Here is an 18,573-nt window from a genome sequence, read left to right as displayed (position 1 = left end):
ACAATTTCCTCCATTCTTTTAAAAATATTTTTGGGTTCGTCTTATCAAGTAGTCCTCGTGAACAAGATATTTGCTCCAGTTTAACCTTTGCTTGTTTCGAGTTTGAAACCTTTTATATTTGAAGTCAAATCTATGTTAAGCCTAATTGTCATTTGTCAGGAAAATCCCAGACGATCGGGAATATCACTGTTTCCCGACAGTCCTATATTTTCCGAGATATCGGGAGATTCCCAGACGTCTGTCATAGATTTTAGGTATTCATTGGTGACAGACACCATTTTAATTTGTTGGGAGAAGTGAGGAAGTGGAGTGAAGCAATTTAGGGGGTTGGTAACAAGCTAAAACTGTCGTGGATGTCTCCCTCAGAACAAATTTGAGTCTTCATATGTCGAGAATGATCGCCAACCCTCGCAGTAATCTAGGAGGCGTTGTGAAAATAGAAACACTATTCACTTGCCCAGTTGCATGGCTTGACCCACCACCCTTCACCGCTTTGAAGCTTACCGCTACCTAGTGACGAGCTGTTTACATTCACAATAGTTCGCTGCATGCATTCTAACGAACAGAAAAAAGTTTGACCATATCTCGCCAGTATTGCGTAAACTAGGATGGCTTTGTATCAAAGACCAGTCGCGTATGGGCGACGCTACCCAGACGGTCAGATGTGAACAATTACAACACCAGGAGAACTTACACTGTGCAAGATGATTTGTTTTTTTGACGTTCTGTGACCACGTGGAATTTTTTGATCCTTGACACAAGAAACAGCCAGTTACTAGCCAGTTTCAAGCACACTGTCTTCCGTGAAATACACAGAAGAATGCATGCATGGACACTTTACATATGCATAGTTCTATATATCTGTCTGTCATTTTCTTAACGCTTAGGATGTGAAATTGTAAATTAGTTTTTTTTGTTCTTGTTTTCAGTAAGATTGTAAATTAACTCATACTAGCTCTTCTGGAGTGTTCATAAAGCAACTGTACCGTACTGTAAACACTCCGATTTGTGTGCAACAATCTCAGACGATCGCCGAGGATGTCAATGATTTCCAGTTTACATTAGTCTGGAAAGTCTGGTCAGGAAACAGTGAAATCCCCGTTCATATCGGATTTTCCTAGCCTCCCACGCAGACGTCCTTAGGGGTTCGTCACGCGTTGGAGAAAACGCGTGACGAAAATAGATAGGAGGCCTTAATTCTCATAACTGTAACAAGCTCAACAAAACTAATATGCTTTTGCAAAAATATTAAGACAGTCCATAAATAGCAGACTTTCCAGTCTATGCATTGGTACATCTATGCCGTCTAGAGATCCACACTATTCTTTTAAATCTCAATGTCGATGTGAGAATCCTCGTTTAGTGTCCTTGTGTTGTCATCATTAGTCTCTTTCATGTCTGAGTCAGTTATAACTTGGAATACCTTTTAAGGCTTGGAATACCTGTTAGGACTTACTTAAAAGTAAGCCCTAACAGTGATCAGCATCAAATTTCTCCTGGTAAAATCAATGGAGGGTTCCAGGGGTTCCGGAACCCCCCCTCTCGCGTCAAGGAACGCCCCTTCTCCTATTTTTAACAGTGATTTTATCCCGGTAGAGTGTGGTAATGGACTCTCGATTCCTGAAATTCTTCGTTTTGTTCTATGCTTACAATAAGTACAGTGAACGTCATCGTGGTATCTATTTGCGTTTCACTTGCATTTTCGGAGACATGAGCGGAACTGGGATTCCTGTGTAACAAGATGAACGTGTGTGCACAGCAGAAATGCCCGCGAAATTAGTAGACGATCCGTTGGTGTTGTTCGAGCTGGTGGTTTTCGTAACAATGTCCCGATTGCAAAAGATCGATGCATTCTTTTCACCAAAAAGGTAGGCACAGCGAAATATTTAGTGATAAAGCGTGAGGAATTCGAATCAAGACATTTTTCCGGCCCTAACATCGATTATATTGATGAAATTCCAATCCCAGAACCAAAGAGACAGAACGACGACAAAGCAGCGAAAGAGGAAGCGTCGAACCAGCAGAGGAAACAGGACCGCCATCCAAGAAGTCAAAGGAGCGCACTTTCTGCACGTTGCCGATAATGTCAGCTGAATGTGAGCGTTCATTCAGTACACTAAGAAGGTTAAAAACATACCTGAGGTCGACCATGTCAAGCGAGCGAGAGTCTGGGCTGGCGTTGATGAACATCAATTACCACCGAGACATAAATATCGAGGAAGTGATAAACACGTTCGCTCAACGGCAACCAAGGCGTCTTCTGTTTGCGTAGCGTAAACGCCAAAGTCTTGTACGTACGTAATGTAAGGATTTTAGACCAACCGTTTTCGTTGGAACCAATTTGGAACCCCCCCTCCTAAAAATCCTGGCTACGCCCCTGTATCGGTTGTGACTTTGCTGGGGAGCGAATCCGACGAACCACAGTGGCGCCGCTAGAAAGTTCTCTTCTAACAGGAAAACAACGCAAGTCTCGAACAATCATGTTTCATTCAGTTAGAGTTGGTCAGTTTCTCTTTCACATATCGCTAAGTAATCAAAGTGTTAAGTTATGTCGATGTTTCTGCCGGCAATTTTTTTTGTCTGCTGTTCAGCTGTGTTGTTGTGTTTGACTAGATTCAGTGAACTTTATTCAGGGATCAGGGGCCACCTAAAATGCACAATCGACTTAAATAAACTGGTTTACTCCAGTTCTTATTATGTTGCTTCTTTTCACTGTCATGTTTGCTTTAGAGCGAGAACGAAACATTTTCGAATTAGCGATGTTATCATTCTAGCTGTGAAGTTGTTCGTTTCAAGAACCATCGTTTAACCTTTGCTGTTATTTTCGCACCTCTCTGTGAGAAAACTTCCTTTCAGTTAAATACCGTAAGTTTGCCTAGCTAATCAACACCATCAGACTTTCCGCGAATGCCTTAAGGTCTGTGGATTTCCACTGTCGCGTAAATTTTACGTTAAAACGTAAAAAGTTGAAAAGCACTCAACTTTTTACGTTTACGCACGCGGCTCATACATCGCTTCTTATTTCATTAACGTACGTAAAGCCAGCTAAATTCACGTCTGTACGCACCTAAAATTTACGCGACAGTGGAAATCCACCTTAGGGCCTGTTCACATGGAGGTGGGGGACCCCAGGAAGGTGAGGTACCCCATCTACCCGAGGTCAGAAAAAACAGGCCTTCACATGCAACCCCGGGGCGCTGGGGTGAGGTTTAAAGAGCTATCGCGTGGTCGCTAAGTACATATATCAAAAAAGATGGCGGATGGAAGACACTTTTCGTTTCGTTGTTCTTACGGGCAAGACTTCACCATCATCCAAGACCGGTAGATCAGCTTGGCTATCAGACTCGACAAATGCACCTTCAACTCCTTCAGAACTTTCTTCAATGGCGTTGTTGTCGATGTTATGAAGGTGATATCCGCGAAAAAGCTCGCCACGCTCGTACTGAATTCAGAGACAATTGCCCGGATGAACATCACCCCACCCCACCTCCAGCATTCCCATGGAGAAAACTTACCCCAGCTAAGCGGGTTACCCGCCTCGGCTGACCGGGAAACCCGCCTCGGTGAGGTACCCCACTTCACATGTGAATGCGATCAAGAAATAAAGAGAGATTGTATGGAGAGATTGGTAACCCCACCGAGGCGGTGTACCTCACCTTCCCGGGGTCCCCCACCTCCATATGAACAGGCCCCTAGTTACTTTTTAGAATAGGCCTTATCACGGTTTTCGACGCCATTTTGACGGGTAGGCAAAGTGGCTTGAAATAGTAGTGTTTGTATGGAAATCCAATGTCAAATAATTCTCATAAAATCACGCTTCTGAAAAACTTATCAATTGGAAACTTTTGGCACTAGAAAAAGGATTTTAAGAACAAACTTGGGGGGATGCACCTGTGACAGAAAGCGTCCAGTCGTGTTTTGAACTTTCCATACATTTGTCTGTAAAGCGAACCAGCCGTGAGCTGCTACTAAAAATAGTTCGCGGGAAAAAATACAGGGAAATGTATGGAAAGTTCAAAACACGACTGAACGCTTTCTGTCACAGCTACATCCCTCCAATTTTGTTCTTAACATCCTTTTCCTAATGCCAAAAGTTTCCAATTCATAAATTTTTCAGAAGCGATGTTTTATGAAAATTATTTGACATTGGATTTCCATATGAACACTGTTACACTCTGTTTTTTTACAAGAACCTTTTTTATAAGAACGTCGAGGCTGAGATTAACCAAAATTTTAAGAACGTATTAAGAACATTCCTCAGGCTGAGAGTCGGTTAAGAACGTTTTTATTTTGCTTATTACTTGGGCGGAGCGCCAAGTTATAAAATAGGATTTAACAAATAGATTCCATTTTCCCGTGCGTCTGCATGTACTCTGATAACGCACAGATGACGTCAAAACGTGCGGCTCGTAGCGTGACTGATGTTCTCACCACGTTTTGACGTCCTCTGTGCGTTATCAGAATACAGACCCACAGCAAAATGGAATCTATTTGTTTTATACAATAACCAAGACATTTTACTGAACACATTTCGTGAGCGAGCATCGCGTTGCCTGAGCTAAGTCAAAAACTTTCCAGCAAACTCAGTTTTGGACTACTACACACATGCAATTGTGATCTTCTAAATTAGAGTATTATCCGAAAGAATTTCACTAACAATATTTTCGAAACTAACCTTTATTCCAGAAGGAAATCCTGACCTCAAAATATTACAGCATGTAAGTCGCTTCACTGCGATTTAGAATCGATTACTCGCCATTACCGGATTTCTATCGGCGACATGTTTCGACAAATATTTGCTTCCTTTTCACGTCACAACAAAGTTCTAGCTTTCCTATTTTGGTTGAGGTCACTCTCAACGGTCTTTGTCCAATTTTTTATTGAACAGTTTTCCTTTCCTGAGAAAATTTGCCTGTGTTTGTCCGCTACTTGCAAAAACAGTTTGCAAAACTTTGTTGACCAGTCGCTCTGGCTGGACTCTAGACTCTGATCACGTGCGCCCGTCACACCACTCAATGACGTCAACCGTGCGTCTATACTCTAATCATACACTCCTCTAGACCAATCAAAACGCGAGCTTTACACAGTTCATTGTATAATTCTTCGTTTACTCCAAATCGCAGAGATCTACTGCGCGTGCGCTTCATGTTGGCCGATGTATTCATCATAAGCCGCCATTACGGGACAAAAAACAAGGACGTAAAATTAACACAACGAATATCGTATTCTTAAAAGAAAACAGCTAGTATGTGTGTTGTCTGCTTACTCCGTCCATTGAACGAAACTAAGGGGCAACTTTCCTTTCAGGACGGATATTTTCCAAAAGTTCGACTTCAATTAACCTCAGACGCTCTTTTGGCTCTTCTCGATAAATCCCCATTCGGTGTCAAACGTAATCGATTAGATCAGGCCGTAAACACTGAATTTACATACAGCCGAGCAAAACATTTCATTTCTCTGGCCGCAATATAAAAAAGAAAACGTTCAATTAACTTTAAAGATTCAAGACCATTCCGTGGGTGAAAGGCTTAGGGTAAAGTAGGAAACTAAAACTAAAGCTTCGAAAATAAATTTCATTCGGGGTTCAGTGTGAGCGATAAGATCTATTCACTAGAACAAATGTAAACACTGAAAGTTTGCTAATGCACAGTGTCAATCAACGCTTGACGAATTAATTTCTTTATTTACGTTCACTTGGATAAAACCAAAATGTGATCCTCATGGGAAAACAGGGAAAAAAACGGTGGCTAGTTAGTACTAACTAGCCACCGTACAAAATAGCAACTTTAGCACCCGGGCTTTAGCAAAACTGAAAGCCCCTTCCGATGTTACAAAACGTTGGAAGAAGCCGTCGTTTGGATGCAGAAAGGAATTGCCACGCTGAAAACACCGGGAAGAAATTGGTCACGTGCTAGGCAACCAAAATCGTTCACGTGTATCAAGTTTCATCCGGCGACGCGGCATTCAGAAACAAAATATTTTCGGCGGTTCTTGGAAGGAAAACTGGACGGTTTCTGCTTGTTATTCAATCGCCACGGGAACTGCAGTGTCTTTCCACTTTATAAACCCAGCTTCTTTCATTTAAAGCCCTTTTAAATCCTGGAAACACTCTCTTTTGTGTTATGATATTTTGTCCATTGGCAATCACGCAAAACCACTAAAAGAATGAACGTACACTTCGACCTTTGCGTTACCTTCCCGGTGCGAGTGAAGTTTATTTTCTTTTTTGCGTATTTAATAAACAATAACTGTAGACATAATTTGAAATAGTTCATTCTTTGGTCACTCACAGAGCGCTTTGATTTTGTCATTAAAGTTCTGTCCTATTCCAGTGATCATGAAATAGATTCGTTGAGTTAACTTTCTGTAAATCGGATGTTCTGTGATGTTTGTCCTATCCGCACGCGTCCCATATAGAACGCATGTCTTTTCGCACGCGTGTCATATTGCACGTTCTGCGTGACATTTTGCGATCGTGCGCTGTTACCAGTGAAAAAGCTGGAACATCTCTCATAGAAAGCCCAGAAAAAAAGGCTATCAGGGTGGAAAGGTATTCGCACAAATACCCCTCTGTCGCCAAAATTCATCATTACCACTGGACCCGCAAATACTCCTTTGTCACCAAAATCCATCATTATTTTAGATGCACCTCATGGTTATAAAATCCGACGTGTTTAGTATTAAAGAGAGTAATGTTTTATTTTGTTTGCGTGACATTTTCGGTCGAACTACAACACGTTTATCGCAAATATGATGCCTTGGACTCTCAGCGAATCTTTTATCTTTCACCTGTCACCAAAGACTGAACTAACGTGCATGCTCAGATACGCCTAATACAACGGCGCCCAAGTTAACGCTCCCACAGCGTCTTGTCTGCATATAAAATCAAGGTAACAAATGTAAATTAACCAAAATACTTAAGGGCATGTCATCCATAATTCTCCTTCGAAAGATCACTACTTTGATTAAATAGTGTGACAAGTAACCTTGCAATTTTGTTGACGGATAGCACTGAACTCACTTTTTATCGTAAGCCCAAGTCGTTTAAGAGAGATTTGAGGTTTCGCTTAAGGCGATTGTCCTATCTTCGGAGTTGCAGCGTTTTGTTTTTAACGTTTACAATAGATTTTTTTAAGTATTTATTGAAGCAAGGGTCCGAATTTCGGACCCTAAACTTAAAATGATTTGTTTTTAAAAACGCATCTTTTGCGGATTTAGTTAAACCAAGGGTCCGAATTTCGGACCCCTTGATTTAGACAAATAAGACTTAAGATTACTTAAATGGCTAATTTATGAGGAAAATAAAAATCCCTCCCCTGAAAAGAAGTTTTCTTGATGTGTTTACTTTTTACTCCGTCAGAATCGACAAAAACGTAATCTTAAAAATTCATCCCCGCACAATTAGCATAAAAACTACGCTTTCTTTGGAAATTTGAAATTTTGGAAAAACTAAAAATAGTTTTGAAAGCGTTTGAATTGTTCAGAGAAATCAAATTTTGGGCCATTTCAGTTCAAAGAAAAGCTATTTTTTAAAGCGTGTTTGTTTCATTACACTTAGCTTGAGCATTTCATTTCAAAGCGCCCTTTGAACAGCGCAGTGCATATGACATTATAGAACACGCTCAATTTTTGGAGGTCCAAAACCTGCTTAATTTTCGAAGTTTATGGCCTAAAAAATTCATCAGTAGACAGAGCTAAGTTGGTTTCATACTTATCCAACCGTGCGTTAGTAAGATATCGTTCTTGCAATCAACAGCCCTATTTTTTACTTAGCATGCTGGTTAATCATTAACTATTATGACATGTGACCTGAAAAGACTCCTTTTGAAGCCAGGGCGTGAATCCCTATAAAGTAATAGAAAAGAACTTTGCCGGAAACTTTTACCAAACAAATTAACTCTTTGAGTGAAAGACCACCTTAACTCTTTAAGCCCTAACAGTGATCAGCTTCAAATTTCTCCTTGTAATATCCATGCTTATTTAACCCATAAAGTCATGAGAATTAAGGATATCACCCAAGGCAAATTTTTGTGACATTTTAATAACTTCTCCACAGTACTTTTATAAGGAAAGTAACGGGACAAGATAGGAGAATTTGTTCTTTGATATTAGAGGTTAAAGGGTTAACTGAGATAAAAAAAAAATGAACTACAACGTCAATCTGTACGGATGCCAAGGCTTGGGTAGAATGAACAATCACATAGATTGAGCGTTTTTTTTTATTTGTTGTAAAACAAAATTTAAAATAATGAAAAGATTTCCTTGTCGTTAAGTGACTTTATAGACTAATCACAAGTGTGTTTTTTCCCCCTAGCTTTTCATATTTTTGATCATTGCGTGATGATTTTGTTGAAATAAACGAGGTATTTTTCAATTCGTTATATGAGTTTTAGCACGTACACATGCTCAAACCTCAAGACGTACCACTTGGAAGACACCTGTTCATATTTATATGTGAATGAATCTCAATTTAAGTCAGTAGATGTGAGTGCTAGTACGAAAGGCATCTCTCTGTCTCGGCGATTTGGCTAGGCTCTCCTGATTTTGATTTTCGTTAAAGTGCCCCTGAGACAAAAATTTCATTTTCCATCTTTTTACATTTTCGTGTAGAATATGACCTTCTTACTCATGTTACCAAATTTCAATCCTTTACGGCGATTGGAACTATTTCTTTTAGCTTTTTATTCGAGATTTCACGGCTGCCATTACTTAGCCTTGTTCCGGAAGTTAAGTCTCAAATTACAGGAAGTGACGTCATTGGCTCAACACGAAAAATTCCACATGGCTAATTTTCATATGTATTCTACTTCATAAACTGTATTCTGCTGTTGCAAACTAAATAACAGCAGAATACAGTTTATGAAGTAGAATCCATATGAAAATTAGCCATGTGGAATTTTTCGTGTTGAGGCAATGACGTCACTTCCTGTAATTTGAGACTTAACTTCCGGAACAAGGCCAAGTAATGGCGGTCGTGAAATCTCGAATTAAAAGCTAAAAAAAAAATACTTCCAATCTCCGTAAAAGATTGAAATTTGGTAACATGAGTAAGAAGGTCATATTCTACACGAAAATGCAAAAAGATGGAAAATGAAATTTTCGTCACAGGGGCACTTTAAAAGGCAGTCCTAAGTACCCGTGGGGGGATAACGGCAAAGCCTTGTCCACCTTATCTTTTCATCTTGATTATATATTGTAATATCACGTATTTCTGATCCTTTTGGTATGGCCACAGCCAATCCTGTCGCCCCTGATTGGGCGAGTGCTAGCGCTTCGGCTGATATTGATATGGGAGAAGATTCCGATTTGCTTGTCGTTCCTGGGTCGTCCTTGTTTGTTGAGGTGGTTTGTCGCTCTCGTACTGATAGTGCTTCTTCTTTTGCCAGTCAAGTGTCTGACGGTGATGAATTGGTTGCTAATCATAATCGGATGACTTATTTTGAGCGTGGGCATTATCGCTCTTTGAATATTTTGCCATGTCGCCCTTGTTCACTGAGCGCAAGTCGCCGAATTTATCCAAGAATGGAAAGTAAGCTGATAACATAATTACGTTTAAGTGATTCGATACCTTGCAAATGTACAGTTTAACTTTTAGTTTTATGTATAACTTTGTAAATGAGATTTTCTGCCGTCCGTCGATGCAGGACGCTGCACTCGTAAGACTTCTTCCCTCACTTGACTTAATGATGTCCTCAGAAAAACTTTGCTTCAGAAAGCCAAACAAAACGCTAGGGTTAATGAATTTCTTCTGAGCTCAGAGCGCGCTGAATTCAAAGCACAATCGTTGTGTGGTTTCCAGAGATTTGAGAGAGAATGGGGATGACTGCGCCATATACAGGCAGGAGGGGGGGGGGGGGGGGGGGCGGAGAAAAAGATTTTTGTTTCACGAACGTCTTCTAATGACCCTTGTAATCTTTTTTTTATGGATGTGAAATTCAATGGAAAACGCTAAAAAAAATGAATATCTTAAGAAAAGTTAACAAAACCTTTAATTTCTGTAGCCACCTTCTGGAAAATTAACTCAGATATATGACAGCCCTAACATATTTACCCATTTTATTCTTGTAGCTCCCAAAAAGGTTTGTTTTCCAAACCGAAATATCGTGTAATTTCTATCATATATTTTCCATTAACTAGTATAAACTTTTTTTGTTTTCGTCTCTTGTACTGCCGTAAGGATAATTCTTGCCGCCTTTAATTTTTTAGGTTCCTTCAGATCAGAGTACAAGTACGACTTTCAAATTTCAAATCATTGAAATCCCACGAATTCTCGCTGCTTCCCGTTGTTTATCAGCAGATAAGGAGACCTCACAAACGAGATTGGTGTAACAACAACAAGAAGTCGAGGTGGATTTATTAGACTCATTACAAATTACTCTCTTGACAACAACATATTAGAGACAATCATCTAAACGACGCAACTTAGTAGATTTGAAAAGTCGTACTTGTACTAAATCTCGTACTCGAAGTTAAATCTGAAAGGTCCCGAATGACACGGCTACAACTATTCGCAAAGCCCACTACACTCCACGAAGAGCTGATGTATGGATGGGTGAATACCTTTATTCTAACTTGATAACAGATCCCTCAACAATGCTTCTTTTATGAAGTTTATTGCAACTACTCTCTAACAAGTGCAATCTCTACAATGCTTGGTTTTAATGCTTATAAAAGTACTGAATAATTTTAACAGCTTATAATAAGCCTTGTCTCGATAAAACCTCTCACCAAACCTGTAATAATAATAATAATAATAATAATAATAAAATAATAATAATAATAACAATAATAATCAAAATCATAATCATAATCACAATCATAATCATAATCATAATCATAATCATAATCATAATCATAATAATAATAATAATAATAATAATAATAATAATAATAGTGATGATGATGATTCCTTTTACTGTTAAGCTTAGAAAATCAGTTTTATGTTAATGGTACGTTATTGGTCAATAAATAAACTATCTATTCATGCGTATCTATGTACAGTGCTAATTTGCGCATGACTTTCTTTCGAGTCTTAGGTGTTATTATTATTATTATTATTATTATTATTATTATTATTATTATTATTATTATTATTATTTTATTTTATTTTCATGTTCTTTGAGTAAAAAAAATTGACATTAGAACGATTGCTAGTGAGTCCTACTCGTCAGTGATGCTTTTTATTATATTTTGCACTTAATTTAATTAATTAATTAATTAATTTAATGTGATCTCATTTGACAATAGCTAGAAAAATTATACGTCCAGGCATTCAAGCTTGTCTACAAACATTCCAAAAGGGAGGGAGGGTCAAAAAGGCTTTTTTAAGTGCTCAGAAAGGATCAACTAAACGATACGAACGAATGGGCTTTATACACTCTCTTGTCACATGGTACAAAATCTGCCATACTGGATGACAAGAGAATGCTGTAGATTCAAACACAAAGGAATTCCAACCTGTCAAGCTTGACTTCCTTTGTTCTCGATGTCCCAGAGGAGGATGCCACGCGTTTTTGCCATCCAGTATGGCGGATTTTTACCATGTGACCAGTTAGTGCAAAAGACCCATTGGCTGGATAAAAACTCGCTTAAAATAATGGTGATTTAAAATCAGTTAGAAAAAGACCGCATTAACAACCGTGATGACTGAATTGCTCGTAGCATCAGACTCACAACTATTCAGGAATGCTTAACAAGACCGAATACGAGAAGGTTTGACCAGGACTTTTAAGCGAGAGAGGCTTTTAAATCTAAATTATTCTTGAAAGGTTCCCTTTGCTGTATCACTGAACGATGGCTTTTTACATTCGGCGAAACACTCCAACTTGGGTGCCACAAGATGGACAGGCATGGATGACATCTTTCATGGAATCAACACAGAATGGAATCAGACAGCATCCTGCATCACATCTAAAAGAAAACAAATATTTTTGTTTTTAAATTATCTCAAAGTATTCCGTTGCAATGCTCTACCAATTGAGCTATCAAGCCAACTGGGAGCTGGTCATCTCCCAGTCAGCTTGAAATAGTATATAGTTGCGTGTATAACAAATGTATAATTTTTTTTTATATTCACTTTCATCTCATCATCTCTGCGGGTATATCACGAATTCACAATTGGCTTGATAGCTCTGTTGGTAGAGCACTGCTCCGGCATCGCAGAGGTCATGGGTTCGAATCCCGTTCAAGCCTGAATTTTTCAGGCTTTCTTTTCACAGCTGATTAAGTTCCGTATATGACTGCGATGGCCATTCACTTCTTCAATATTTTCATTGTGGATTCGAATGTAAGATTATTTTCCTCTCATGTAGATCTATGTTAGTGCATCGTATGATCCTCCTTTGTTTTCGATTCTTTCGTAAATATTTGAAAACATGCAAGAATTTCAAATAGAACTTTAAATAGAACGTTAAATAATTTCTATTCCGCTATTGTATTTTAGAATTTCTCTAACTTAGTTTTAGCACCTACCATAGGATTTTTCACTTGTGCTTGTTAATTTTAATGCCTTAGCTTTTTAGCACTATGTTTAATGCGCACGACTCTTTAGAAGACCACTTTTTAGTGAGAAGGATTCCGTGGATAAATGAAGTTGTTATTATTAGAATTTTGCTGGGCAAATGATTCACTGCCCCTGCCCTCCGCCCCCCCTCCCCCCCCCCCCTTCCCCTTTCCTGGAAAAATTGCCCGTTCACCTAAGAACGCGTTAATCCAGGAGGCAGTCTTTTAACCGCTTGAGTTAGTTTGATTAAAGTTGATTAAATTTAATTTATTCTCTTTACTGGCTACCTTCGTTCCGGTTCAATGATAGCAGAATGAACAAGATGCTATTCTGTTCATTCCAAAGACAATAGGTCCCAAAAGAAAATGACAACCGTGTATTCCTATTTTGAAATGGTCCCAAAACATGAGACTCGTAACCTTAAGTCGCGTTCATTCAGTTTGAGCGTTAAGTTTCGCAACTTAAAAGAAATGGAGCGTTGATTTCCGCCTCCTTTACCTGATTCTAGATTTATATGTATATCAGTATTTCTGTAGCATCTTTGAAAAAATCGTTCAGGACATTTAATGTCATGTAAATCATGCTATCATAATTGTCTTCCTCAACATGTCCTTCACCATATTTGGGACGTTTTCTTACTACAGTAGAATTAGCCTGCTAACACAACCGCCTTTCAACACGAACCCTCTGCGCTCGCCTTATTTAATTAACTATCTCGTTCGCCTTAATTTCCTTCATTTCAAACTAAATTTCCCCTCAATTCGTATCAATTTTTAATACCTTACAAGCATTAATTTCCTTTAATCAGGTAGTTTTGTATATCGTTAACAAATTTCCCGAGAATACGCTGTCGGCAAACCTTTGTTTAATTTGCGCACACAATCACAATTTTCTAGTATCTGTGCGAAGGCGTTTTTTAAAAGAAAAAAAAAACCTGATTGAGCAAAGTTTAACCTCATTTCTCACTCTTTTATCCTTTGAGGGCGTTTTTTTTTTTTTTTTTTGATAAATTCATTTGTTGTTTAGTGGCGGAGGTATCAATTTAAAAGCTTCAGTTTAGTTGTTTCGGGGAGGTGTACATATATTCTGCATGACTACAAAGTAAAAGCGAGTAGCATAATTTTGAGAGTGATGAATTTCCGATCAAACAAAACTGGCCGAAGGGGAAACAAATCTTCTTCGTCAAGAAACAAGGGAAGCAGAAAATTCCTTATCATTAACATGATAAAAATGCGTTCTGTCTGATTAAAATTCTTCAACTAACTCATGTGGAACATAGGAAATATTTTGGGTACTTAAATATACCATAAATGACAAGGACAATTTTATTTCCTGTTACTTGTCTTGGTGTCGTAGCAATTACAGAGATCGAAACAGCAACTTTTATTTGAAAGTGAAATACATGAAATTCAGTTCGTGATGATCATGTTATATTTCTTAAACAGAACCCGAACGCATGTTTTTAGTGCTAGCTTCACAGCTTAAATGAATTGTTTTTCGTCGTTACGAAAACTTGCCAGCAGATAGTTTGTTTTGGATTGCCTACCAGTGCGTTCTATATTTTTACTCCGCATTGCAGAAACCGGAAGGTCGATTTCAAATGATTTAGATCTTGTGTTGAAGAGAACGTCAAACCTTTTTTATCAATATTCATTACACTAAACCATCTATTGTGGAACTTTTTAGCTGCCTAATAAAATCTTCAAGTTTGACTATTTAAGGCAAAGCTGCTGCAAAGTATGTTTACTTTTGGCTGTGCGAGTAGCTCTAATTGTTTATAGTCCATCAATGAAATCCTAAAGTGCGGCCACTCAAATGAAAGCTATATTTTTTTTTCAGCGTGGTGCAACTACCACGCACCTAGAATATAAATATAAGTGTTTAAGATCATAGCAAAAAAAAACTGAGTTTCCGTTAAAAGAAAAACTAAGTTTACTTTAGTTTGAATCAACATCGCTTCCGCATCGAACGATTTACATTTTTGAATATAGCCTAAGGCGGAATATCCATGTCCTTCACGCATTTTTGAAAGCTGAAGAGTTTCACGTTATAAATATAGCGAAAGTTAAGAAAGCGGTGACAGACATGATTGAACTCTCTTCACCTTCTATTCGAGTTCAAATTACGAAGTAGATAAAAGCTTAACCACCAGCTAGAATCTTGACAGGTCAATTAGAGCTACTCGTACAGCCAATAGGAATCGTTTACGGAATCGTTGCGTATCACATGGCCGATCTTGTGCTATGAATTTCTGATCAACATTGTATATTAGAGACATGCGGGCTCTTCTGAAGTAACCTTGCTTTTAGACCGCGCGTACTGATGTGTTATTAGAAACTGAGTAAAATAAACCAGCGGACTTATGTTTAAAAGAGAAATAAAGCTGAATTCAGGTTTCCTGTTTTGTTTCTGTTACTAATATGTTTTCAAATTTCGCCGCAAAGTGAAGATTTAATTCCACTCGTCCGCGCGGCAAGACGCAACAAATATTTGGTCAGTTTCCCGAATCCGTGGAAAATAATCATTATTTATGGTTAATATATAGCGGGTAAAACTTTGAGCCAGTTATTTACGGAAATAAAGCAACTTCAAACAAGCGTAAAGACGAACTGATAGATTGATTGATAGAACTAAAATTACTGAAACACACCATCGCATGAGGAAATCGCACTAATAACTGAACGCGTTGAGAAGGAGCTTAGTGATAAGGTGCTGCTTACCCAATTACACACAAACCAAGGCAAGCGAGCCATGTAAGTGTACCGGTAACGTAAGCTGTCGACGTTACAATAGTCGCTCGACAATTCGGACAAGTCATAGGCACTGGAGACTCATGGAAACCCATTGTTGCCAGTACTTGTGTTGGCTGTTGAATAATGGTGGTTGAAGTTGTAGCATAGCCCGGCTGAGTTCCGTATGGCGCTGGCTGGGGATATCCAGGCTGCTGGGGAGGATATCCAGGCTGTTGCGGATTATAGCCCGCTTGAGGATACACTCCTGGAGGGGGCTGTTGTTGGGGATATGGCGGCGGTTTTTCAGCCATGTTTCACTTCTTTCTGTTTAAATGCGAATGTTTTTTTCCGTGATATCGAGTGGTGCTGAATGACGTAGTTGAATGTTGCTAAGCACATAAAAGACATTCATGACATTAGCGATTGTTGACAATAATAACGCCATTTCACCTGCCGCTGTGTGCCAGATTACCCAAAATAATGATCAAGTTGAAAACTGGAAATAAAAATTCAAATTTCAAACTGAAAAATTAGAATTGAAAAGGAACAGACGATAACACAGGAAAGTATAGCTCAGTAGCTTTTATTACAAAGTTAGTGCTCAGAATTTCATCCAGGACTGGAAAGTTAAACACTTCTCGGAGCGAGGGAAACGCTTAACATTGCTTTCTACGTTGCCTTCAAAAGCCTTTCTTTTAATGAAAGAACTTTGGAAAACAATTATTCGTTAAGCAGTGATGGTGTACTTTGTTAATGCAAATCGACTTTGGATGAAGTCTCATGACAGGGAAAACAAAACGAAAACCATTATCATATATTGTTTTGAATTATTAAACAGACTGTGGCGTATCGATGACCTGTCAGCTGCTGTAATAAAATTAACATCGCCTTGAAAATAGGAATATATATCACAAACGAGAGTGTAGAATGCTGACTTGTAAAAGAAGCAAGTGTAATTTCTAAACAAGCGGTGGAATTGAGTTTCGTGGAAAGAGCGATGAACTAAAATGCACCCAAATTGTCGTTATTTGTCAATATTTTTCAAAAAAAAAAAATACAGGTTCACAACGGTTTCCAGCACTTCCTTTCAGTTTATATAATTTGATCTGCTGCCGAGTTATCATGCAGTGGATACAACAATAATCGAGTAGAAACTATCAAGCAAATGTCTAAACATTGAAAAACAAGTTAGCGTTGGTTTCTAGACTTTACAGGTTACCATAGCAATCATTTAACCTATTTCAAAACAGCCCTAAAGTTAGCTTTAAATTAGACACTCAATTTTTAATAAGACAGTCTAATTTTGGCGCCGAGGCTAAACATTCTTATAACTTATGGCAATTTGAGCCTGAAAAGTTCTTAAGATGTTCTTAATTATCTGTTATAGTATCTGCGGACGTGACTAAGACACCTATTATTTGGGCAATATAGACTGAATTTTTACCTGTATTGTTTTATCCATATTAATGCAGCTGTTCATTTTAAAAACATTTGGTCGTAATAAAAATGTTCTTAACTGACTCTCAGCCTGGGTTATGTTCTTAGCATGATCTTAAATTTTAGTCAATCACAGCCTCAACGTTCTTATAAAAAAGGTTCTTATAAAATGAAAAATAATAATAATTAAAAAAAGTATAACTCAAAAACCAGATCGGCGACCCCCATTTTTATTATGGAATTGTAATGAGCATGTTTGGATAAAACTTTTTGCACATTCTGAAAAAAGAAACTGTAGGAAGGGTTCAGAATTGCTTTGAATTTTCGATAATTTAGGGTGATACTGAACCCCTCGATACAATTTTTTTAACTTTACAAAAGTTGCGCCCTGGTATGGTCATTACAATTCAACACTTAAAGCTAAATGGAGGAACGTTTTTAACAGATTATATTAAGTTGTTATGGTGACCTATAAAGTCGAAAAAACAACTATAACTTGTTCACCAATAATCAAGCATTTTTGTTCGATACAACTATTGTTGCTTGCCTCCGCTCGACTGAAAAACGCAAAAATATAACGTCTGTCCTGCAGGCCAATATCCTCCGATAGTCAATGTTCGGCGGGAAAATATAAAATAACGTACCTTGGATCCAAACAGTCCTCAGAATGTTTATTGAGTGTTCTATTGTAAATTCAATAGATCGTCACTAGCGATTGCTTTCTGGTTTTTTTTTTTTTTTTTTTCTGTTTGATTTGACATTTTGTTGAGCTCTGTTTGTTTCCCTTAGATTCTAAGGTTAGGAAAAACGCAATGGCTGATGATAGGTGCGGCATTATTGCTCAGAAGCGGGTAATTCGTCTCCAACCATGCCAGGTCCGGTTTTTATTAAGGTTATGTTCACATTATACTGGGTCGATTTTTTGCCGGTACAGAAACCCAGAGCAACAAGTTATAATGTGATCCGAAACGGCTCTAAAAAGCTAGCAGCTGGTAACAGTACGCTCGAAACTGAGGTTTCTTGTCCGAATTTGTATTCCAAGGAACGCCTAAATCGAAAGAAGCCCCTAAATATTGAAGTCCGCGAATACAGCCGGCTCTTATAGCTCAAAGATGCCGGGAGCGACGATCGAGGAACACGTGTATTCTCAGACTACAAACAGTAATGCTAACACTATACTTATTCAAGGTTTGGGTCACTGATTTCCGATGAGACTGATCTGCACACTTGATTATAGAGTGGAACCCTGCTTTACGGACAGTCACTTATTAATACGGACACTTGTGTTTGTCCCCGACGAAAAGCTCACAAGTGCAACCCAGTGTTACGGACACCCACTTATTACGTCCTGAGCTATTCACAAACTATTTTATATGTCAGCGACGTTTAAAGAACCGAGAAAGAATAAATTTGGTGCGAGACTGTTTGAATGAGTGTACAGTTTCCTCAGCTCCACCTACTTCTGTTACTTTTTAAAATGTGTGCTTTAGATTTTGTATCGATGAAACGTGTCCGTAACGTTCTTCCGCGAGCCCGCTTGATACAGGCGGACACTTTTGCGTGTCCCTTTGGTGTCCGTATTAACCGGGTTCCAATCATTCTCTTATGTATCAAACATTTATCCATTGCTGCCACTCCACGGGTAGTTTGGATGTGCGCATGCATTTGATTTTCTGGTGTGTCCTGTGTCTACAAACCGTTTAGGACTGGTGGAGTTTACAGAAGCATAGAACTCTCTCATAACAAGGAGTCGACTGAATTTTTTTATTCACTGCTTGGCAACATTTTTCAAACTAAGAAATATTTCACATGGCCGATTGAATTCATATTTCAAACATTCAATGGTTACTTATTTCCTTTTCACATTTCTCATATTACATTTTGTAGGCTTGAACAACAAAA

General features: G+C 38.4%; 1 protein-coding gene across 1 annotated transcript; it reads right to left on the bottom strand.

Moving 5' to 3' along the window:
* Positions 1–10,596: 10,596 nt before the first annotated feature.
* LOC146484924 (lipopolysaccharide-induced tumor necrosis factor-alpha factor homolog) lies at positions 10,597–15,610 on the bottom strand. Its single transcript, XM_085104394.1, has 2 exons — positions 15,223–15,610; positions 10,597–11,910 (listed from the first exon to the last, which is right to left on the bottom strand). Exons 1-2 carry the CDS (start codon positions 15,543–15,545, stop codon positions 11,802–11,804), a joined length of 432 nt encoding a protein of 143 aa, XP_084960520.1. The 5' UTR covers positions 15,546–15,610; the 3' UTR covers positions 10,597–11,801.
* Between the last annotated feature and the right edge of the window lie 2,963 nt (positions 15,611–18,573).

Source organism: Pavona decussata, unplaced genomic scaffold (genome assembly GCF_977016875.1).
Source record: "Pavona decussata unplaced genomic scaffold, jaPavDecu1.1 SCAFFOLD_29, whole genome shotgun sequence".
Taxonomy (NCBI): domain Eukaryota; kingdom Metazoa; phylum Cnidaria; class Anthozoa; order Scleractinia; family Agariciidae; genus Pavona; species Pavona decussata.
This window is presented reverse-complemented; position numbering and strand designations above follow the sequence as displayed.